Source organism: Suncus etruscus, chromosome 15 (assembly GCF_024139225.1).
Source record: "Suncus etruscus isolate mSunEtr1 chromosome 15, mSunEtr1.pri.cur, whole genome shotgun sequence".
NCBI lineage: Eukaryota > Metazoa > Chordata > Mammalia > Eulipotyphla > Soricidae > Suncus > Suncus etruscus.
Genome location: NC_064862.1, coordinates 33,568,596 through 33,591,003, shown reverse-complemented (window position 1 = coordinate 33,591,003; position 22,408 = coordinate 33,568,596). Strand labels below are relative to the sequence as shown.

General features: G+C 47.5%; 2 protein-coding genes and 1 non-coding gene across 6 annotated transcripts in view; all 3 read right to left on the bottom strand.

Moving 5' to 3' along the window:
• THOC5 (THO complex subunit 5) overlaps positions 1 to 8,468 on the bottom strand; it is a 44,824-nt gene extending 36,356 nt beyond the window's left edge. For all 4 annotated transcript variants that reach the window (XM_049788970.1, XM_049788972.1, XM_049788969.1 and 1 more), the window contains exons 1-5: positions 8,420 to 8,468; positions 4,635 to 4,766; positions 2,365 to 2,508; positions 1,286 to 1,399; positions 1,026 to 1,123 (exon numbers count right to left, since the gene is read on the bottom strand). In XM_049788970.1, the coding sequence (XP_049644927.1) occupies positions 1,026 to 1,123; positions 1,286 to 1,399; positions 2,365 to 2,508; positions 4,635 to 4,730 (452 nt within the window). In that variant the 5' untranslated portion in view covers positions 4,731 to 4,766; positions 8,420 to 8,468. The remainder of the gene's footprint in view (positions 1 to 1,025; positions 1,124 to 1,285; positions 1,400 to 2,364; positions 2,509 to 4,634; positions 4,767 to 8,419) is intronic.
• LOC126031670 (U6 spliceosomal RNA) lies at positions 6,816 to 6,922 on the bottom strand. Its single transcript, XR_007503502.1, has one exon. It is a non-coding gene; the product is annotated as a U6 spliceosomal RNA (small nuclear RNA).
• Positions 8,469 to 10,318: 1,850 nt separating the features above from the next.
• NIPSNAP1 (nipsnap homolog 1) overlaps positions 10,319 to 22,408 on the bottom strand; it is a 21,471-nt gene continuing 9,381 nt past the window's right edge. The window contains exons 2-10 of the mRNA XM_049788860.1: positions 20,663 to 20,790; positions 20,443 to 20,488; positions 19,948 to 20,042; positions 17,690 to 17,760; positions 17,400 to 17,540; positions 16,897 to 16,928; positions 16,258 to 16,352; positions 14,570 to 14,653; positions 10,319 to 11,710 (exon numbers count right to left, since the gene is read on the bottom strand). Coding sequence (XP_049644817.1) covers positions 11,646 to 11,710; positions 14,570 to 14,653; positions 16,258 to 16,352; positions 16,897 to 16,928; positions 17,400 to 17,540; positions 17,690 to 17,760; positions 19,948 to 20,042; positions 20,443 to 20,488; positions 20,663 to 20,790 — 757 coding nt within the window. The 3' untranslated portion in view covers positions 10,319 to 11,645. The remainder of the gene's footprint in view (positions 11,711 to 14,569; positions 14,654 to 16,257; positions 16,353 to 16,896; positions 16,929 to 17,399; positions 17,541 to 17,689; positions 17,761 to 19,947; positions 20,043 to 20,442; positions 20,489 to 20,662; positions 20,791 to 22,408) is intronic.

Below are 22,408 nucleotides of genomic sequence, written 5' to 3'. Positions count from 1 at the left end.
AGCCAGGAGTAACCCCTGAGGGCTGCCGGGTGTGACCCAAAAAATAAAAACCAAAACCAAAAAAACAAAAAAACTCCTGTACACAGAGCTGGGAGTAGCCCCTAAACCAAAAAATTAAACTAAAATATCAAGAACATCAAATTTGCTTGTGAGAGGACAACTGAGATGTGTGGAAATGAGCTGCTACTATACGAGGTGTCCCAGAATCCAAATAACGTAAAGGTACAGGCTGGAGAAAGGCAACTGCTTTCTGTTTTGTTTTGTCTTTAACTCCAGTGCCAGGATTAAATACAGGGCCTCACACATACAAGCAAGTGTTCCTCCACTGAGCAGATCCCTAGCTCAAGATAACTGCTTTTAAATTTTTATTTTATTTTATTTTTTGGTTTTTGGGTCACACCCAGCAGCGCTCAGGGGTTACTCCTGGCTCTAGGCTCAGAATTCACTCCTGGCAGGCTCGGGGGACCATATGGGATGCCGGGATTCGAACCACTGTCCTTCTGCATCTAAGGCAAATGCCTTACCACTGTGCTATCTCTCCGGCCCCTGCTTTTGAATTTTGAGTTCAAAACTCAAAAGGATCAGATGGGCTTCTGATGGTGCAGCCTGAAATTACTGCTTTCAATTCTCCTAATATAATACACCCTTTTCTCAAATACTGCAGTTCCAAGCTCAACTGGTTTCTTTCTAAAGAGGATGACTGACACTATGAAGAAAAAGCAATTATGGGTCCAAGTGGTGGTGCAGACAGTAGGGCGTTTGCCTTGCACGTGCTAACCTAGGACAGACCACGGTTCAATCCCCCACTGTTCCATATGGTCCCTCAAGGCAGGGGTGATCTCTGAGCGCATAAGCAAGAGTAACCCCTGAGCGTCACCAGGTGCGGTGAAAGGAAGGAAGGAAGGAAGGAAGGGAGGGAGGGAGGGAGGGAGGGAGGGAGGGAGGAAGCAAGCAAGGGAGGAAGCAAGCAAGGGAGGAAGCAAGCAAGCAAACACCATGCCAAAGCCCTGACCTCCCACACTTACTTAAATTCCAGGCACTTGGTGATCTCCTTCTGCAGGTGCATCACCTCATACAATAGGTTCTGGAGCTGAAGGTGATAAGCGTCTACTTTCTGTTTAGCCTAAAAGGAAGACAAAGTGATGAGCTGGTTGGATGGGACCAAAAAAAATAAATAAATAAAAGAGAGAGAGCGACAGTCAACTCAGTCAAAGCAGGGGGACAGGGGACTAAGAAGGGGATAGGGAGGAGGGGGGAATATGAAGTGCATCCTCTCCACTCCTACCTCATGGGTCTGATCTCTTCCTTTCTTCAACCTGATATGGGCTAATCGGTTAAGTTTCTTTAGAGTCATGAAGTGCACACAACTCTGGACCCTCCGGTCTTCGATCTCAACTGCCTGCAAGCAAAGAAACTGGTAAAAACCTAAACACCAAATACTCATCCGATTTCTTCAGCCTTCACGGCTGACCCATCCTCACCCAGAACCCAAAACAGACAAGGCGCGCAGAACCACAAGAAGTGATAGAAAGGAAGGAAAGTAGTTAAGTTTCTCAGGCAAAAAGTAAGACATACGACAATGTACACAAGAATCCTAACAGCAGTGATATTTGCCACAGGATTTGACTTCCATAAATAATGTTATTGCATAATTAAAATACAAATAATAAAATAATGGCAAAAGCTTGACTATGTGGCCAGAGAGATAGCACAGTGGTAAGGTGTTTGCCTTGCATGCAGCCGAACCAGGATGGATGGTGGTTCGAATTCCGGCATCCCATACGGTCCCCCGTGCCTGCCAGGAACGATTTCTGAGCGCAGACCCAGGAGTAACCCCTGAGCGCCGCCGGGTGTGACCCAAAAACAAAACAAAAAAAAGTTGGCTATGGTGAAACTGAGAGGAAATAATTAAGAATATGAGTCACTTGAATTCTTAAATTATTTTTCTAGCTTTTAGTCATACTATTTATTTTCTCTAGCTTAATGTCTGATCTTGTCTTTTCATATTGATGATCTTACTTTTATCTCTACGATTTACCTATATATTTCCCTCCCTATGACAGCAAGAGAATTTACACAAACAATCATTTCTCAACACCTAACAAAATGTCTAGCAACAAACACATATATGCAGGACAAATGATCAAAATGAGGTATGGAAAAATTAATTGTCCTATACTTTGATTATGGTAATTGATGGTGGGGTGCTGATGAGATGCTTCTATAAAAAGACAGGCTTTGGAAGCACTCAGACTGTTTGTACTTAATCATAACTGAGACAGAATCAGGATGGGCTCTGCTAAATGTGAAAACAGTTCCATCCATGTGACCCACCAGGAACATATTCATCTGTGATATTCTTACCATGTCCTTGCCTCCCCGGCTTTTCAGGTCCTGGATTTCAGCCATAAGCCTCTGTAGCTCCTGGCATGTGTACTTGTACAGTTCATAGTCTCTGCCAGGGTCCCGCAGGTCTACTTCAGCCTCCTCACTGTAGTATTTACCTTCCTGTGGAGGCAAAGATGACAATCTTAGTTCAGGAGTGAAAGCTTCTGTCAATTCCAGGAACACTAAAATGGTATCACTAATAATAAATTTCTAACTATGGTTAATTACAGATTTTAAAGTAATTATTTTTGGGGGGGGCCAAATTTAGCTCAGTGCTCAGTGCTCCTAGCTCAGTGCTCAGGGTTTGCTATCACTGATACTCAGAAAACCATGTGGTACCACAGATGAAACTGGACTTCTCACCGGCAAAACATGTGCTCCAGCCCTTTGAGTTTTCTTTCCAGTCTCCAAATTTTTTTTAACTTTATTTATTTTGGTTTTTAGGCCATACCCAGCAGCACTCAGGGGTCACTCCCCAGAAGGTTGGGGTGGGGGTGGGGGGGGGAAGCATATGGGATGCCAGGAATCTTAACACCATCTGTCTTGGATCTGCTGCGTGCAAGGTAAATGCCCTACCACTGTGCTATCTCTCCAGCCCCTACTCTCCAAATGTTATCTTTAAGCAAAATAGAATCATGCTATTTTGTATTATTTCACATCCCAGAAAGGATTAACATCAAAATAGTTGCATGACAGACACAATCAAAATTCACTAACCAAATTCTAATCAATGGGATGGTCAATCTTCGAGAGAATCTAGTATCAAAACTGGTTCCAGGGGCCGGAGCAGTGGCACAGCGGTAGGGTGTTTGCCTTGCACATGCTAGCCTAGGATGGACAGCAGTTCGATCCCCCAACGTCCCATACGGTCCCCCAAGCCAGGATTTCTGAGTGCATAGCCAAAAGTAACCCCTTAGCACAACTGGGCGTGGTCCAAAACCCCGCCAAAAAAAACAACCTGGTTTTAAACCTTTAAAGTAAACAAAATACATCTTATTTGGGAGGGACATGGAGTGTATCTCCTTGGGGCCAGAGTGCTACCTCAGCAGGTAGGGCGTCTCCCTTGCATGCAGCTGACCCAGTTTTGATCTCTGGCATCCCATATGGTCCCCACAAACCTGCAAGGAGTGAGTTCTGAATGCAGAGTTAGGCATAACCCCTGCGAACCACTGGGTGTGGCCCCAAAACAAACAAACTATATATATATATATATATATATATATATATATGTCCTTAAAGACAGTCAGTATCAATAATCGTAAGGATCTTCTTTAATCTGGATTTCTTAAGTCTCAGTAAAGCACCATTTTAAGTATAAATCAAAGGTAAGTAATAAGTTTGGGTTGGAGTAACAGTGTAATGGGTTGGGTGCTTGACTTGCATACAGCTGACCCAGTTGAATCCCCAGCACCACACAGACTCCCACCACACAGGAGAGATACCTGAGCACAAGTGGGTGTAGCCCTAAAACAAAGTAAAAAAGCTGAAGTCCGAAGGTTGGAGAGGTATCAGAGGTAAGGCACTTGCCTTGCATATAGCTGACCCAGGCTAGATTCCCAGCATCACATATGGTCGTCATATGGTCCCCTGAGTTCCACCAGGAGTGATTCTTGAGCATAGCAGACTATGGCCCCAAAATCAAATAAGCAGTTTTTATAAATTACCTTAACAGATTCAAGTACATAGAACAGCAAGAGGAGTCCTGGAGAGATGTAATACAGAGGGATTAAGGCACTTGCTTTGCACCTGGTGGCTGACCCTGCTCTATCCTCAGTATCATATATGGTGCTGAGCACTGCCAGAAGGGATATCTAAGCAAGCCTGCAGTGAACCCAAATAAAACAACAAAACAAGCCCTAAGAAGCAGCCAGGGAAGAACCTGAGAGCCTCCTGAGCTCTCAGACCATCAGAGAGGTTACACAGGCACACAGTTCTGGTGCCCTCTGTCACAGGCCAGCACTGCCAAAGCTCCAAAAACACCCCACAGAGGCATTTCTGATGCCTTCTGACAATGAGAAAGACTGGGGCCATAAACCAAATTAGAATTCATTCTCTGGGGGCCGGAGAGATAGCATGGAGGTAAGGCATTTGCCTTTCATGCAGAAGGATGGTGGTTCAAATCCTGGCATCCTGAGCACTGCCGGGTGTGACCCAAAAACCAAAAAAAAAAAAAAATCCATTCTCTGTCCAGAGACTGATGTACAAGCTAGTTCCTTTCACAGCACAATAGGCCTGGCTGATCTCACCTGTTCAGTGTCAGATCGGTTACGCTTCCCTTCATTTGGGGCTCCTTCACTTCGGATCACCTTGGGCTTACGTTTTTTGCTTGATTCTGATGACATGGTTGTTTTGTAAAGGCAGGAGGAAACCGCAGAGATCTACATGTTAAAAGAAGAAAGCTTTGAGGATTTTTTTTCCAGGAATGAATACATTGCATTTGGGAGATATGTGTCTAGTTTCTGGCACTACAAAATTCCTGGGCTATCACTGGGAGTGAACCCCAAGAACTGACCCAGGAGCAGCACCTGAGCAACACATGGTGTGCGGCCCAAAACACAAAAAAAGGAGTGGGGAAGGGAATTATGTCTCAGCCTATGAATACTAAACTCATCTTTACTTCTACCTCCTTTAATGACACAACTCCGTCAACCAAACTCCTCAGCTTGGAATATAAATTTATTCTCAATGCCAGTGATTTTTTGTATGCTATACTTTAATCTAAGCATTCTGTGGATGTTTTCATTTAATACTTACAAATGAAATCCTTTCATTTGATCCTTTCAGGGAGCCGAAATGATAATATAGCAAAAATGGTGCATGCCTTGCATGTGATTAACTTAAATTCAATCCCTGGCATCCTGTATGTTCCCCCAAGCACTGCCAGAAGTAATTCCTGAGTACAGAGCCAAGAACAACCCCTAAGCATCACTGGACGTGGCACCCTCCCCCCCCAAAAAAAAACAACTGTTTAGATAAGAGCCTTTTATAGATGAAAACCAGTGAGGTGCAAAAAGGTTAATGGGTTTGCTCTTCAAGTCCATATTATCCTTTGAATACATATCTTTCTTGCTTGTATCTAGGTCTCTTTAGTGGCTTTTTTCACTTTGTATTCTTGTATTCTCTGGTGACACTCAGAGGTTGTTACTCCTGGTTCTGCACTCAGAAATCGCTCCTGGCTCAGGGGACCATATGGGTCTCTAGGGATTGAACTGTGGTTGTCCTAGTTCAGACAAGTGCAAGGCAAATGCCCTACCACTGCGCCACCGCTCCAGCCCCCTTGTGTTCTCTCTTGAACACTCTTCCTCTCTTTTCTCACTGTGTATTTTTCTAAGTCAGTTTAAATAAAAACTGCCAGGCTGACACAATAGTACAGAGGGTAGGGTGCTGTCCTTACACATAGCTGACTCAGGTTCGATCCCCAGTATTCCATATAATCCCCCAAATGCTGCCAACAGTGATTCCTGAGTGTAGATAGAACCAAGATTAACCCATAGTAGCATCAGGTGTGGTCCCCAAATTAAGTAAATAATAGTTAAAAAAATTTACTTCCGTCAAAAATGATAAAATGAAAAAAATTTATTTTCGTTTTGGGCTATACCTGGCAGTGCTACGGGGTTTCTCCTGGCTCTGCACTCAAGAATCACTCCCAGGGGCTGGAGAGATAGCACAGCAGTGTTTGCCCTGCAAGCAGCCGATGCAGGACCTAAGATGGTTGGTTCGAATCCCGTCGTCCCATATGGTCCCCCATGCCTGCCAGGAGCTATTTCTGAGCAGATAGCCAGGAGTAACCCCTGAGCACAGCCGGATGTGGCCCAAAAACCAAAAAAAAAAAAAAAAGAATCACTCCCAGATGGCTTAAGGGACTATATGGGATGCTGGGGATGAAAACCAGTTGGCTTACACACAAGGCGATGGGAGGGGTTAGGAAAACCCTCTAGCAGCAGGTAGAGTCAGGAAAGCCATAAGTGGGAGTTTCTACTCCACTTTAAGGGGAGAGTTATCTCACTTTTCTCTGGGTCAGTTTCCTTGAAGATCAAATGACAGTCACAATCCCTACTGCAGAAGTGATTGGGGACAATATCATAGGGATCATACTCTGGAAAAGGTGATGATGATGTGTGTCTGAGGGGGTGTTTCTCAGAAGACACGTGGGGGATCCTCAGTAAGAAGAGAAAGTTCGGGGCGAGTGATGGCACTAGAGGTAAGGTGTCTGCCTTGCCAGTGCTAGCCTAGGGCAGACCGCAGTTAGATACCCCGGCGTCCCATATGGTCCCCCAAGCCAGAAGCGACTTCTGGGAGCCAGGTGTGGCCCAAAAACCAAAAAAAAAAAAAAGAGAGAAAGTTCATCTCTTTCCAGTGTTCCAGACACTTTCAAGGCCAGCTTCTAAATCCCTCAGTTTATTTTTTGTTTTGTTTCGTTTTTTTATACTTTTTTCGAATACTTCACGAATTTGCGTGTCATCCTTGTGCAGGGGCCATGCTAAACTTCTCTGTATCATTCCAATTTTAGTATATGTGCTGCCGAAGCGAGCACATAATCTAAGTTTGTTTTTAACATCCATGATTATTTCTGTTCTGTAACTAATAGAGGAGTGTGTTTTAGAATCTGGGAGAATGAAACTCAACCAGAACTATGACCAATGATCGGTTTCCATCATGGTAAAGGTCTTTCATCATCAGTGTGTGGCATAGAAATGGAATCTAATTATTAATGGATACTATAAGTGAACATTTCCCATGGTTGGGGGCACACCCCAAGACGCTCAGGGCTTAATCTTGGTTCTCTAGGCTCTGAACTCAGGAATTACTCCTGGCAGTGCTCTGGAGACCCTGAAGACTTCTGAGCATCGAACCCAGGCCTGTGAGTGCAAGGTATACTATCTCTCCAGTCCCATTACCCAGTTGTTTTTGTTTTCGATTTTGGGTCACACCTGGCGGCACTCAGGGATTATTCCTGAATCTGCGCTCAGAAATCACTTCTGGCAGTGCTCAGGGGACCATAGGAGATGCCAGGGATCTAACCCCAGTCGGAAGCATGCAAGGCAAACATCCTACCAGCCGTGCAATCTCTCTGCCCCTAAGTTACCCTTTTTTATTTTCTTTTTCTTTTGAGCCACACCCGGTGGTGCTCAGGGGTTACTCCTGGCTCTGTGTTCAGATCTCACTCTTGGCAAGCCATATGGGACACTGGATGTCGAGCCTGGGTAGGTCCTGGGTCGGCAGCATGCAAGGCAAAAGCCCTACCGCTGTGCTATCACTCGGGCCCTCTTAGTTAACCATTTTTTGATGAAGGCTTGGAAGTTCTGTATGAAGGTGGGGCGTTTGTCTTGCATGCAGAAGGACTGTGATTCGAATCCTATCATCCCATATGTTCCCCTGAGCCTGCCAGGAGCGATTTCTGAGCGTAGAGCCAGGAGTAACCCCTGAACGCTGCCGGGGGTGACCCCCCAAAAAAACAAATAATAATAATAATAAGGGGTACTGAGGGGCCAGAGAGATAGCATGGAGGTAGTGCATTTGCCTCGCATACAGAAGGACGGTGGTTCGAATCCCGGCATCCCATATGGTCCTCCGAGCCTGCCAGGGGCGATTTCTGACCTAGAGCCAGGAGGAACCCCTGAGCGCTGCCGGGTGTGACCCCAAAAGCAAAATAAATAAATAAATAAATAAATAAATGAGTACTAAGAGTGTGGGGGGTAGGTGAGAGATACTTGCCTAGCAAGAGTTCAATTCCCAGGCCTGGTTTCCCCAAGCACCTTAAGGAATAGCTCCTGAATTCTACAGAATTGGGGTGGGGGGGGGGGGCTCCTACCTCTCTCCAAAAACATACATTTCAAAAGAGGCCCGAGTCCAACCCTCGAGTAAACACAGATAATGTGGCAAAACCCAGACCTGAGTCGAGGGAGAGGCTGAAGTGTGGAACTCCTGGAGAACCCGGGTCGAACCCCAGCAGGAAGGCCCCCGGGTGACCCCCCATCTCAGTCCCAGACACCCCCACCTACCCACCCACCGCCCAGCGCCTTGGCCTCACCTCCAGGTCCCAAATCTGCCGCGGCCCGAGAGCCACTTCCGGCAGCGGAGAGGCCGAGCACCATAGAGAAGCGGAGGAGCAGAGCGGCCGGCGGAAGTGAGCCTCGGAGGCCGGAAGCGAAGCGCTGCCCCGCCCACCCCTCTTCCTCGGCCGTGCTGCCACGGCCTTGTTTTGCGGCCTAGTGGATGCTTAAGGCTTAGTGGACGGACGCTTGGCCACGTATTGGCTGGAATGGATGCTCAAGATAAAACTGGAGGGCCCGGAGAGATAGCACAGCGGCGTTTGCCTTGCAAGCAGCCGATCCAGGACCAAAGGTGGTTGGTTCGAATCCCGGTGTCCCACATGGTCCCCCGTGCCTGCCAGGAGCTATTTTTTTTTTTTTTTTTTTTTTGGTTTTTGGGTCACACCCGACCGCGCTCAGGGGTTACTTCTGGCTCTATGCTCAGAAGTTGCTCCTGGCAGGCTCAGGGGACCATATGGGATGCCGGGATTCGAACCACCAACCTTCTGCATGCAAGGCAAACACTTTACCTCCATGCTATCTCTGAGCAGACAGCCAGGAGTAACCCCTGAGCACCGCCGGGTGTGGCCCCAAAACAAAACAAAAAACAAAAACAAACAAACAAAAAAAAGATAAAACTGGAGGGCCGAAGCAGTGACGCAAGCGGCAGGGCATTTGCTTTGCATGCGGCTGATCCAGGATGGGCCTGGATTCGATCCCCAGCGTCCCAGATGGTCCCCCAGCCTGCCAGGAGCGATTTCTGAGAGCAGAGGCGGGAGGAACCCCTGAGCGCTGCTGGATGTGGCCCAAAAGCCAAAAACAATAAAACATAAAAAACAAAAACAAGAATTTGGAGGGCTGTAGATAGTACAGAGGGTAAGGCGTTTGCCTTGCACGCTGCTGACCAGGGTTCAATCCGTGGGATGTGGCATTCCATCTGGCCCTCTGTGGGGGATTGACAGCTGCCGCACGCAGCCTGCAGTGTTTTGGCATTGAACCTAGGGAAGAGGCCGAGGAGTTAAGCAGCCTCTAGGATCACTTAGCTGTCTTCTTGTTTCTTCGTGCTGTCCCTGTTCTACCTCTGCTTCTCTCCTGAGCTGTCTGTATTAGCCAAAACTTGTGCTCATTAACTCAGAAGAGGTGAAAGTAAAGTGATTTTACAAGTGTCTATGGTTTTACAGATGACAGCAGTCCTATACATTTGCCTCTATCCTGGGTTCCCAACCACCGTCAATCGCCCTAACATTCAACATTAGCAATGGCATTAAGTCTAGGAAGGAATTAAACCCAACTTACTCCCTCCCACCACCCAGCAGAAGCACAGCCAGTTTCCCCCATTTTAGGTTGTGGGTACAGCTCTAATGCAGGATTAGTTTCAAGTATTTTAACTAGCTGGTAGATTCCTTGTTTTGTTTTGAAGCATTAGATAATTTCGAGTACTTTGAGTACTTGCTTTATGGGACTGTTAGTTTGCTTTGTTTGCGGGAGGGGAGGGGAGGAACACACCCCTCAGTGCTCAGGGCTTACTCCTAGCTCTAGCTCTGCCTCAGTAATCACTCCTAGCAGGCTCAGGAGACCTTATGGGATGCCAGGGATAGGACCAGGGTAGGCAATGGGTGAAGCTCCAGTCCCAGCTTCAAGTATATTCTGCTCAGGTATGAACTGGATAGAAGACACCAGTGATCCTGATTCCGGAACTCCATGTGTTATTGTTTGGAACTGATGACCATTAGGGTAGTTCTGTACCAGTCAAGGCAAAAGATGCCTCCCCTGAATTCAAGGCACACAATACCCTGTATGGGGACCAGTCTGGTGAAAGCCAGCCTGCATTGCTCTTTCTTACCTCCAACACCTGCCAGATTTCCTTGTTGATAAAGAAGACTCCATTGTTTATAGTAAATATTTAATTGGTTTCTTCAGCAACTCCAGCACAAGTTTTTCAAAACGGGTGGCAGGTGACAAGGTCAAAGAGAAGGTCCCCATCCCCCAATCATGGACCCCACACACACAAACCATACACTTGGTGATCCCAGATGATGAGACTTGGACTTCTTGAATGTGAAAAGGGAGAAAAGGAATGCAGGGTAAAAGAAATATAGCACATGGTCCATACCTATGCCTGCAGGAGGGTAGGAGATCTTACACAGAAGTGCTGGAACTTTCAAGTTCTCAGCTTCATTATATTATTGGAACAGATAAGCTTCTCTCCATGTCTTCTTCTTTTTTTTTTTTTTTTTTAAGGACATCCAGCATGCTCAGGGCATAAAGCTAGCTCTGTACTCCGGGATCAATCCTGGCAGAGATCCTGGGATCATATGTAGGACCAGGGATCCAACCAGTATTGGCTACATGCAGAGCAAGCTCCCTACCCACTGTACTCTTATTGCAGCCCTATCCGTGTCTTTTATTAGGAACCCTCCACCAAGGGATCTCTCACTTGCTTCTTCCCAATTACATATCCTCCTTTTTATTTTTGTTTTGGCAGTACCAGGGATAGAACCCAGGGAAAGCACCACACATACAAGTTCTCTAATGGAAGCTACATCCCCTGGACCAGTACTACACTCTAATTGTTGATTCTAAATTCAGCCTCAAAATTCCAAGTTCTACCTTTTGGGTTTCTGTTCCATTCTGTCTAATACCCCCAAATCCTTCCCAGCTTCCATTCTCTTATGGATGGCAGAATACTGCAATTCACAGCGCTACTTGAAAGTTTCCCCCTTGGCTTCTGAGACAGTTCCAGATGTTTCTCCATTGGAAGGGAATGTTCAGTAATGAGATGGTCTAGCAAAGCCTAGGGAATTCCTGAGAGCCTGACCTGGTCTGACATCCTCTCCTCCCACCTCTAGCCACAAGCCAGTCTTCACTCTTGTGTTACTAGGGCCGAGTACATATGGAAAATTCTGTCATGATAATTAGGGACTGGAGGTTTTGTGATAAGGAATCTTAGAAGTAGGAGAAGACAGAAAAGGTTGCTGTTCTTCATTCAGAGAAATTAAAGCCTGCTTTTAGGACAGGAGTAGGGGTGGTGAAAATAGAAAGGGTCTGTGAAGTAAGTCCTCAGAACCCTGATATCCGTTAGCTCCCCCTTCTCCAAGCTGAGCACTACCAGAGGAACCCCCACTCCCAGAATCCTCCCAGATCCAGGAGCCAGAAGGCCTCAGAGCTCCTCTATGTGTGGCTGTCCTGAGGAAGAGGGGGAAGGAAATGGAGGCAGCAGCTGCATCACTGGAGAGGTGAAATCTTCAAAGGGATCATGATCCGAGATTCCATGTGTCGCACCAGTGGGACTACGGAGAGAGAAGCAGAGGTCACCAGCTATCTTTAAAGGGAGAGAGCATCTGGACTGCCCAGTCAGGAAAGAGTGTAGTTATCTGCTGGAAGACCCAGGGAGAAAGTTAGGTCTTCCAAGTTGTGGAAAAGGTAAAAACTTAGGTAGTAATGAAGTAAACTTTGAGTTCTGTCGTTTTGTTTTGGTTTGGTTTTTGGTTTTTGAAGCCACACCCGTTTGATGCTCAGGGGTTGCTCAGAAATTGCCCCTGGCTTGGGGGGACCATATGAGATGCCGGGGTATCGAACGGCAGTCCTTCCTTGGCTAGCACTTGCAAGGCAGACACCTTACCTCTAGCGCCACCTCACTGGCCCTGAGTTCTGTTGTATTTTTTTTTAGAGTCACACCTAACAGTGATCAGAAGTGACTCCTGGCTCAGTGCTCAGGGATCACTCTTAGGGAACTCAAGAGACCATATGAAGTGCTAGGGATCAAATTCAAAATTTTTACTTGAAAGACATGCACACTACCTGCTGTACCATCGCTGTCCCCTAAAAATATTTTATTAAAAGTTTATTTCATTACTGGGGGCTAGAGTGATAAATCCTAATGGTAGGATTTGGTCCCCAGCACTCCATAAGGTCCTCTGAGCCTCCCAGGACTGATCCCTGAGTACACAGCCTAGAGTAAGCATGAAGTACCACCAGGAATAGGCCAAAACTAAAAAAGAAGAAAAAATTTCAGGTTCTGTGGAATACAATGGTAGGGCACTTGCTTGTAAATTACCTAGGTTCAATCTCAGCACTGTGGTCCCCAGAGCCCTGCCAGGAGTGATCCCTGATCACAAAGACAGGAGTAAGTCCCGAGCACAGCCAGGTGTGGCCCAAAATGAAAAAAATAACAAGAGCTAGAGAAATAGCACAGGAGGTAAGGCACTTGTCTTGCATGCTGTCAAACCCTGTTTAATCCCTAGCATTGCCCAAAAACCCAATGCACTTCCAAAAGTTATGTCACAAACATCATCTAAGACAACACAAAGTTCAAAAAAATAAATAAACAAAGATGGCAGGTAAAGCACTTTCCTTGCACACTATCAACCTAATTCAATCCCCAGCACCCCATCTCATCCTTCAAGTCCTCCAGGAGTAATCCCTGAGGACAAAGCCAGGAATAAGCCCTGAGGACAGAGCCAGGAATAAGCCCTGAAAACTGCTGCGTGTGGCCCCAAAGCAATCAAAAAAGAAAACACTAACACTAATGAGCAGGGACTTGGGGTTGGGGCAATAGTAAAGTGGGTAAGACACTTGCACATAGTAGGCCAGGGCTTGATTCTCCGCATTCCATATGATCCTGAGCCCACCAGAAGTGATCTTAGGCACAGAGCCAGGAGTAACCCGAATGGCTCCCAAAACAAAAAATTTCAGGACCAAAGATGGTTGGTTCGAATCCCGGTGTCCCATATGGTCCCCCGTGCCTGCCAGGAGCTATTTCTGAGCAGACAGCCAGGAGTAACCCCTGAGCACTGCCGGGTGTGACCCAAAAACAAACAAACAAAAAAAAAAAAAAACAAAAAAAAATTTTTTTAATTAAAAAAAAAAAAAAAGAGGGGCCAGAGAGATAGCACAGCAGTAAGGCATTTGCCTTCACATGGCTGACCTGAGACAGACCCAGGTTCAATTCCCAGCATCCCATATGGTCCCTCCCCTGAGCCTGCCAGGAGAGATTTCTGAGAGCAGAACCAGCAGGAGTAATCCCTGACTGCTGCCTGGTGTGCTCCCACACCAAAAAAAAAAAAAAAAAAAAGAACCAGGGGCCAGAACGATGGTACAAGTAGTAGGGCATCTGCCTTGCACACACTCACCTAGGACGGACCACAGTTCAATCCCTCAACGTCCCGTATGTTCCCCCAAGCCAGGAGCGATTTCTGAGTGCATAACCAGGAGTAACCCCTAAGTGTCACCGAGTGGGCCCAAAAACCAAAAACCAAAAATAAAAAAAATAAAAAAAAAAACCAAGGAGCAGGAACTTGGTTTGGACCTGGCTGTGGTAGATCAGATCTTACTCCTAGCTCTTCACTCTGGATGACTCACTCCTGGCAGACAAGGGGGACCATATGAGATGTGGCGGTCAAATCTGGGTTTAGTTGTGTAAGACAAGTGCTTCACAAAAAATATTTTTTAAATGCCAAACAGCCAGTAGGGCCTTTGTCTTGTATGTAGCTGAACCGGGTTTGATCCCCAGTATCTCATATGGGTCCCAAGCCTGCCAGGAGTGATTTCTAAGCAGGGTGTGGCACAAAAACAAACAAAAAATAAGTGTTTTACCTGCTGTATTACTATTCTGGTAAGCACCACCAAAAGGTTTTTTGGTTTTGAGTCACACCCAGTGGCTCTCAGGGGCCACATCAGTGCAGGGAAATATATGCAGTACTGGGATTGTGGCCATTGCCATTTGCTAGGCCAGCACCTGGCCTTTGTACTCTCTCTGGGCCTTGCTTGCCATTTCTTTCTTTTTTAGAACCTTCATCCTTCCTGAGTCTGGGAAAAGTAGTTTTCATAAATAAACTCCATAAATCTTCCTTCCAGCCCCACCAAGGTCAGTGCTGAATTATGTCATCATCTTCCTGAAACTCCTCCTCAGTGAAGGGAGGAATCAGGCCTGAGATACAATACACATGATGGCAACCTATGGCGGGGGAGCCCTGGGCAATGCCACCAAGAGAAACCTGCCCATTCACTGAGTCCCCCATCACTGGAGCCAGTCAAGTAAGACTGTTGTCTTCTGGCGTGGCAGAATCCTTCCCTGGGGTTCCTAACCACCACCTCCAAAGGTTCAACTGCACCTCCCAGTCCCCCATAAACCTCCCCTCCTTGCTCACCTGTGTAGTAGACATTTTCATCCCAGCCTCTCTTCCTCCAGGCAGCATTCCGAGTCTCCTCCCGAGACTGTAGGTCTTTATAGGCTGTAGGAGCAGACAGGTTTAGTTCCCCCAGGATTCCAGGATATGTTCATGAACCCACACAGGACCTTCCTCACCACTCCAAATGCTGTCCTGCCCCTCTTCCACCACATACCCATAGCTTCTGACCACTGATCACTGCTAGCCAACACTGCCCAAAGATCTGACCCAATCAATTCATTTGCTGAAAACACTCCAATGTGCATTTCCAGCCCAGAAGTCTCGCTCAGTCCCAGACTCCTAAGCAGACTTAAGTAGCTCATGCCTCCTTGTCACGTCACTCATTAAGTGTAACATTTCACACTCCCAGTTCTCCTAACCTGCTCCTACTAAGGCCTGGGAGTCCTAGGATTCTCTTCTGCTTTGCCCTCACACTCAATTCATCCAAGTTCTGGGAGGAATCTACCTCCACACTAATGAATCTGTGTACATCTCAGCACATGAAGCAGAACCTCATTCATTCCCATGGGACCCAGTGGAAGTGTCTCCTGATGTTCCATTTCCTCTCAGCAAAGCACATGAGAGCCAGAGGATTCTAATTACAACATAGATCAGGGCATGCCAAACTGCTTAAAATGTGATAGCGGAGATGAGGCTGGAGCAATAGCACAGCAGGTAGGGTGCTTGCCTTGGACACAGACAATCCGTGTTTATTCCCCAGCAACTCATATGGCCCCCTGAGCCTACCAAGAGTGATTCCTGAGCACAGAGCTAAGAATAAACCCTGAATGTACTGCTAGGTATGGCTCCAAAACAAAACAAACAAAAAAGTAGCAGGCTATGGGGCTGGAGCAATAGTACAGCAGTAGAGCATTTGACTTGCACATGGCTGACCCCAGTTTGTTCTTAAACATCCTATGTGGTCCCCAAGCACTGGAGTAATTCCAGGAGTAACCCATGAGCTTGTAAAGTATGCCCTCCTCCCAAAAAAAGTGGTTGCAGGGGCCAAAGTGATAGCTCAAAGGGCTAGACTAGAGCATTTGCTTTGCATATAGAAGGCCTGGGTTCAATCTCCAGAGCACCACTGCAAGCAACCCTGGAGCACTGAGTAAGTCCTTCAACACTCCTGAGTGTTGCCTAGAAAAAAAAAGTTGCAGTTATCCTCCCCCCAAGTAATTCCATCTCATCCCCATTGGCCCAGCTTAATCTGGCCTTAACTGGCTACAAATGGTATCCTTGCACTCATCAAAATCTCAAAGGCTTTTTCTGGTTCCATCTTTCTTCTTTTGGGTTGAGCAGTTAATATCCAGCAAAGTTTGGCAGTTATTCTTGAATTAGTGCTCAGAGGATGCTCTCAATGTGAGTCTCCTATTGCAGAACAACCAGTTCAGCAGACGCCTCCCTTCTTTCTCATGCTTTAGTTGGGCTGACATTTTCCCCTTCTCAAGGAGGCCTTCTTTGTCTACCAAAACCAATGTATACTGCCTTGTTTTCCTTCTTCTCTCTTGTAATAATTTGAAATTGTCCCTTTTGTTAGTTTCCCTCTAAGGAACTATTTCCCTGCTAGAACACAAACTCCCCAAAGGGCACTAATGTTGCCTCATTATAAATGCAGAGGGACTGGAGAGAAGGTACCACAGGGGCCACGGGTGTGGGGGGCAGCCTACCCCAGAGATGATGCACAACGTAGAGCTCTCCTATCTGTGAGAAGAAGCCTCCCACTGCCTCCTGGTTCTCCTGCCGGTATTTGATGGCACGAGCCCTGGGGATGGCAGAGGAATGGGGGGTTTGAATGCTGAAACACAGATGCCAATCACCTCTTTTCCCCAAATTAAATGATATCGCCCCCGTGCAGGAGGAACTAGAACAAAACAGCATTAGTAGCCTCTGATGCAATGGGAGTAGGGTTCAGAAATTCTGTCTGTTCCTTTAAAGATGATAGATCTCTGGGGAGGTATAGGTGTAATGAAGGGCATAATAATGAAGACTGATTCTTTTTATTTTTTTGAATCATACCCAGCAATGCTCCTGGCTCTCCTGGTGGTGCTCAGGGAACCATACAGGATGCCACAGATTGAACCTGGGTCGGGTATATGCTAGGTAAGTGCCCTTCGTGCCCATCATCTCTCCAGCACACCAGTGATGCTTTTCTTGAGAAGGGAGATATTAAGTTCTAAAACTTCTGCACTAGAGATTCTCCCTTCTGGTCGATAGCCCTCCCCTGGACTGTTGGGAGCAAAGGATGCTAGATTCCCTCCCAGAAAGCCCTGAGAAAAGGGCCCCCAAAACTTGGTACTGTCACTCACCAGTTGTTCCCCCATTCGATCATGGTTCCTGGCTGAAAGAGAATCAGAAGAAACAAGGAGAATAAGGCCTGACCTCAAATCCCCGGTGCCACAACTGGACAGAAGAGATGGAAAACCACCAAGGTCTTTCCAGCTCTGGGGGCTGCTGGCCCTCCTCATGGGAAAGACGGGGGGGGGGGGGGGGGGGGGGGGGGGTAACCTTAGTCAAACTGGAATGTGTGCCCATGGGAACAGTGCATCCACACCTCAGTTCCATTTTTGTTTATTTGGGGAGAACCACTGGGGTACTCAGGGGATCATATGCAGTGGTAGCTACTGAAGTCATAGAACAAAAGTTGGAAGCATGGAAGATAAGCTTCTTAACCCCTGCACTATCACTCTCTGGCCCACAGTTCAGTCCTTAGTCTGCAAGGAGAAGCCAAAAGCCCCAGTTTAGGTGCTGGAGTACCAGGCTGTCAATCTCAGGTCATCTCTAGTGAGGAAGATGGGAGGAAGGGAGGCACCTTGAGCTTGTATGTCCTCAGCTCATAGATGTTGGGGCCTGCTCGGGGCTGGGGCTCGTTCCAGAAGCTGAACTCAAGGAGCATCTGGTTTCTTCTGGACAGCAGCATCCGGCTCCGCTCTTTGCGAAACTCTAGGTACTCCTGCAGATGATTGGAGTGGTGATTGGAGCACAGTGGCCTGGAAGTGGCCCCCCCCCCAGAACCCCCCCAAAGAGTAGTGAGGAAGTCCCCAGCCCAGTGATGAGCTAGACCCAATACCCAGAGAGGCTGGCACAATGGGAAGGATTTACCTTGTTGTTTTTGAGTTTGTTCATGCAGTCCATGAGGGCTGGGTAGCCACCTGAGAAGCGCCACAGGTGCACTGTTGGGGTAGGGAGAACCAAGAGGACAGGAGGGACACGTGAGGGCACCAGCAAGACTCTGCCCGCTTAGTCCAATGCTACTTCCTATCTAAGGGGTCCCTGGAGCACTACAATTCTCAGAGGTCCTTTTACCTCAGTGAGAGGCAGTGCTGGGCCCATGAAGCTTCTAGGGATCAACAACATAGGAAAAGGCTAACCAAGCTGAGCAAATGATCAAGGGAACATAGCTGCAGATCACTGGTTTTGTTTTTCTTTTGTTGTTGTTGTTGTTGTTGTTTTTTGGGTCACACCCGGCAGCGCTCAGGGGTTATTACTCCTGGCTCTATGCTCAGAAATCGCCCCTGGAAGGCACAGGGGATCATATGGGATGCCGGGATTCGAACCACCGTCCTTCTGCATGAAAGGCAAACACCTTACCTCCATGCTATCTCTCTGGCCCCTGATTTTGTTTTTCAATGTACAAACAATAAGGCCAGAGAAGGGTTAGGCAAGCCTGTGATGAGCAATGAATTACCCATTTTGACCATCTTCAAAAGACAGAATTCAATCAGGAATGCCATCTGAATACATAGTCTAAATTAGCTCTGTCTAATCATATTGCTATTTTTTATTTGGGCAGGGGGTTGAGCCAGGTCTGGTGGTATTCAGGGCCTATTCCTATTCCTATTCTGGCTCTCTGGCTAGAATCATGCCTAGTGGGGTGCAGGGAACTATAAGGGGTACCAGGGATCTAACTGGTATGAGCCATGTGCAAAGCAAGTGACTTAATCCCTATACTACTAATGTTATATCTCAGGCCCAGGACTGTCCATTGTGATGGGAACATTCTGTAGCTGCCTAAGACAGGAGACAAAACACGTGTCTATCAATAGACACTTGAGAATCGGCTACTGTCACTAAGGAGCTGAGTTGTTCTCCTTGTTTCATTGTCCTTATATTATGTTACATAGGGTTATTGGGTATCCTCCCTGCTAGCAGGGGTCTAAATGCCAAGGCCCCTTCAATAGATTAAGACACTAAGAACAATCAAACTCACAGGTTCTAGTAAGTGATACCAACTGAGATGGTGTAACCAACTCAAACAAGAAGTCTGTGGTGGGCCCGGAGAGATAGCACAGCGGTGTTTGCCTTGCAAGCAGCCGAACCAGGACCAAAGGTGGTTGGTTCAAATCCCGTTGTCCCATATGGTCCCCCGTGCCTGCCAGGAGCTATTTCTGAGCAGACAGCCAGGAGTAACTAACCCCTGAGCATCGCTGGGTGTGGCCCAAAAACAAAAACAAAAAAAAAAAAAAAAAGAAGTTCTGTGGCACAAATAGGTGATGCAAACTGGAGCTTTGCTGACAAAGAGAGGCAGGAGGTCATCTCGCCAGAAGTAGCCAACTATACAAGGAAGCAGTAAGTCCAGGACAAAATGCACTTGCGGGACTAGGAAAAGGTAAATCCTAAGGTTGTGGGGAACCAGGGGTAGTGGCTGGCCCAATTGGGGTGTAGGGAAACTGAAAGGACTGTCAGGATGGGAAGATGATGTCCTTAGCAAAGTATAAGAGGAGTAGAGGAATGAGCAAAAGGGGTAAAGAATGCTTTGGACAGGGCCAGACAAATAGCTCTTGCCTTGCATATAGCCAACCCTGGTTCAAATCTCCAGCACCACATATGATCCCTCCACATCGCCAGGACTTATTCCTGAGCACAGAGCCAGGAACAGGCCCTGAGCACTGCCAGGGCATAATCCTTCATTCCCACAAGTGCTTCAAGTGGAAAAAACAGCATGGATTTCCCTCCCTTCAGCATGTGATGAGAATGCAAAACTGTTGAATGGAAGGTCCCAAGTGGGCCAATGCAGTAAACAAAGAGGGTGTAACAAGATGAGACTGGACAGCTGGCAGGAAGGCCTTGAAAGCCTTGTGAGCAAGAAAAAAGGTGTTTGAGCAGGACATGAGGACACAAGAGTTGCATGTCACAAAACCACTCTAGGGGTTCCAGACTAACAATATAGAGGATAGGGCATTTTTCTTTCATGTGGCCAACCTGGATTTGATCCCCAGCATCTCTTATGGTCCCTGAGCACCTCCAGGAGTAATCCCTGAACCTCTCTGGATGTAGCCCAAAATCAATCAAACAAACAAACACTCTATGGCTTCTGTGCATGTGAGATGGGCTGAAGGGCCTGGAAGGAGGCACCTCACCTGCCTGGTCCTGCTCCCCATACCACGTGTTCCAGTTGCCCACGAGCGAGCAGGGGTAGTCCTCATCCAAGTGGAGCTTGGGCAGCACAGCCTCCCTGGGAGGGTACAGAGAGCAATGGCTAATATCAGCCTCTTAAGAAGAGCAACATGGATCCTAAGGGCCTCAGTCTTCCCATTTCTAAGATGAAGAGGCTGGACAAGCCTTCTTAGGACCACCAGTTCTATAACCTCTAGCCTTAGGATCTCTGGAGCACCTGGAGCTTCCCCAGGGAGGGGCTGATGGGAGGACAGAGGAGCTGAGATAGGAGGACAGAGGAGCTAAGGTGGGAGAACTGAGGAGCTGAGGTGGGAGAACAGAGAAGATAAGTTGGGAGAGCTGAAATAGGAAGACAGAGGAGATGAGATGAAAGGACAGAGGAGCTGAAGTTGGAGGATTAGGAAGCTGAGGTGGGAGGACAGAGGAGCTGAGGTGGGAGGACTGAGGAGCACACTCACGTAAGGCTGTTGTAGGCGTCCAGACACTCAGGCTTCACATTGTGAACTGTAAGACAGGGAAGAGGCAAGAGGTGAAGTGAGGTGCTGGATCAGTGAGCATCTGGGGTAGGGGAGAAACACAGCTGGCCGTGGTGCCCAGCACAGCTGGCAATGTCCCAGCAGCCCTTCCCCTTCCAGCAGCCGCTCTGTAGGCTGCAGACCCGGGCGTGCAGTCACTCACACTGAATCTTGTATAGGTTGCTGGTTTCCTTCTTGGACAGCAGTGTGGAGTGGGCATCCTTCCGGGGATCCACCTTGTGGACAAAGAGGGAGCGGAACCAGCTGCCTTCATTGTCCTTGGAATAGGAGCTGTGGGACAGAGGCATTCATAGAAACCGGCCAGGATAGGGGGAGCCCTGGGTCTTCCAATTGCCCAGAAGACCCCCAGGTGTGTGACCCACATTCCTGGGAATGGAGCCATGGAATCGAGTGGCAGTTCCAGAAAATGAAACAGCCTGGACATCAGAAAAGCAGAGTTGGCCCCTGGCTGTGCATTTGCTACCTGAAACTTTGTATGGCCACAGGCAGCCAGGCAGGTAACCCCACACAACCTCTCCAGCCTCCCTGTCAACACTTCATCCTCTCCTGAGGGTCTCTCTACTTGGGCCACCAAATTGCAACTCCCTGCCTTATGATCAACCTCTAAGCCACCTTGCCTTAAATTGGGGAGGACCAAAAGAGCTGGAGCACATGTTCTGCATATGGGAGTCCAGATTCAATCCCAGGACCCCCAGAGCACCAAGCCCCTTTGAACCCAATTTCTTTTTTCCTGTGTGTCTGTGGAGGAGCACTCAGTGGTACTTAGGGCTTACTTCTAATTCTATGCTGAGGAATCACTGGTGGCATGTTCAAGAGACCTACATTCAGTGTTGGGAATTAAATCCAGGTCTACAGTGTGCAAAGCAAGTGCCTAACCTGCTACACTATTGCTCTGGTCCCTAAATCAGATTCTGGTGCCAGAGAGATAGGACAGTGGATAGGGTTCGTGCCTTGTATGCAGGGTTTGGTCCTCAGAACCAATGAGTTCTAGGATGGTCCCTGGTCGGTCCTGTGCAAGGCAAATACAGCCAACATGGGACAGATTCGGGTTTGATCCCTGGCATCCCATATGGTTCCCCAAGTCTGCCAAGAGCAATTTCTGAGCACAATGCCAGGAGTAACTCCTGAGGGTTGCCAGGTATGCCCCCCTCCAAAAAAAATACATTTTGAGGCCTGAACAAAAAGCATTAGAGCTTTTTTGCCTTGCATGCAGCCATCCCGGGACAAACCTGGGTTCGATTACTGACATCCCATATAGTTACCAGAGCCTGCTAGGAACTATTTCTGAGCACAGAGTTAGGAGGAACACCTGAGTGCTGCCAGGTGCGGCCCAAAAACCGAAAGAAAGAAAGAAAAAAGGATGAGAAAAATAGAAGGTGAGGAAGTTTAAGGTCACTTTGGAACTTCGGCCATGAATCGACCCAGAGCACATTTTTCCAGACCTAGCCCTAGAGGAGCAGCAAACAGGGAGCCCCAGGTAGACACAGGGCAATACCAGGGGTTTTCCACAAAGCCACTGGCTCAGGGACCTAACCTTTGGCTTGAGTGTAGAGAGGCTGTCTCCGCTGGATGGGAGGGGGGCAGGGGCAGGTGACTCCCACTGTTTGTGAATCAAGACCTTTGCTCCAGTCTGGGCCTCAAGTCATTTATTAACATCAGTACTGACCAAAATAAACAGCAAGTGGTCAGTCTGGGGTGTGCAGAGGCACAATGTGCAGGGGGAAAGTAAGAGGGGGATCTAGGAGCACCAATGGACTCCCATTGTCTCTTCCTCTCCCATCATCTCTTCCTCTCTTATACCCCCTACTCTACTCATTCATGCTTATGGGCCTCAGTTTCCCCAGATGTAAAATGAAAAGGGAAGAATTGCCTCCTTCTAAAGATATCA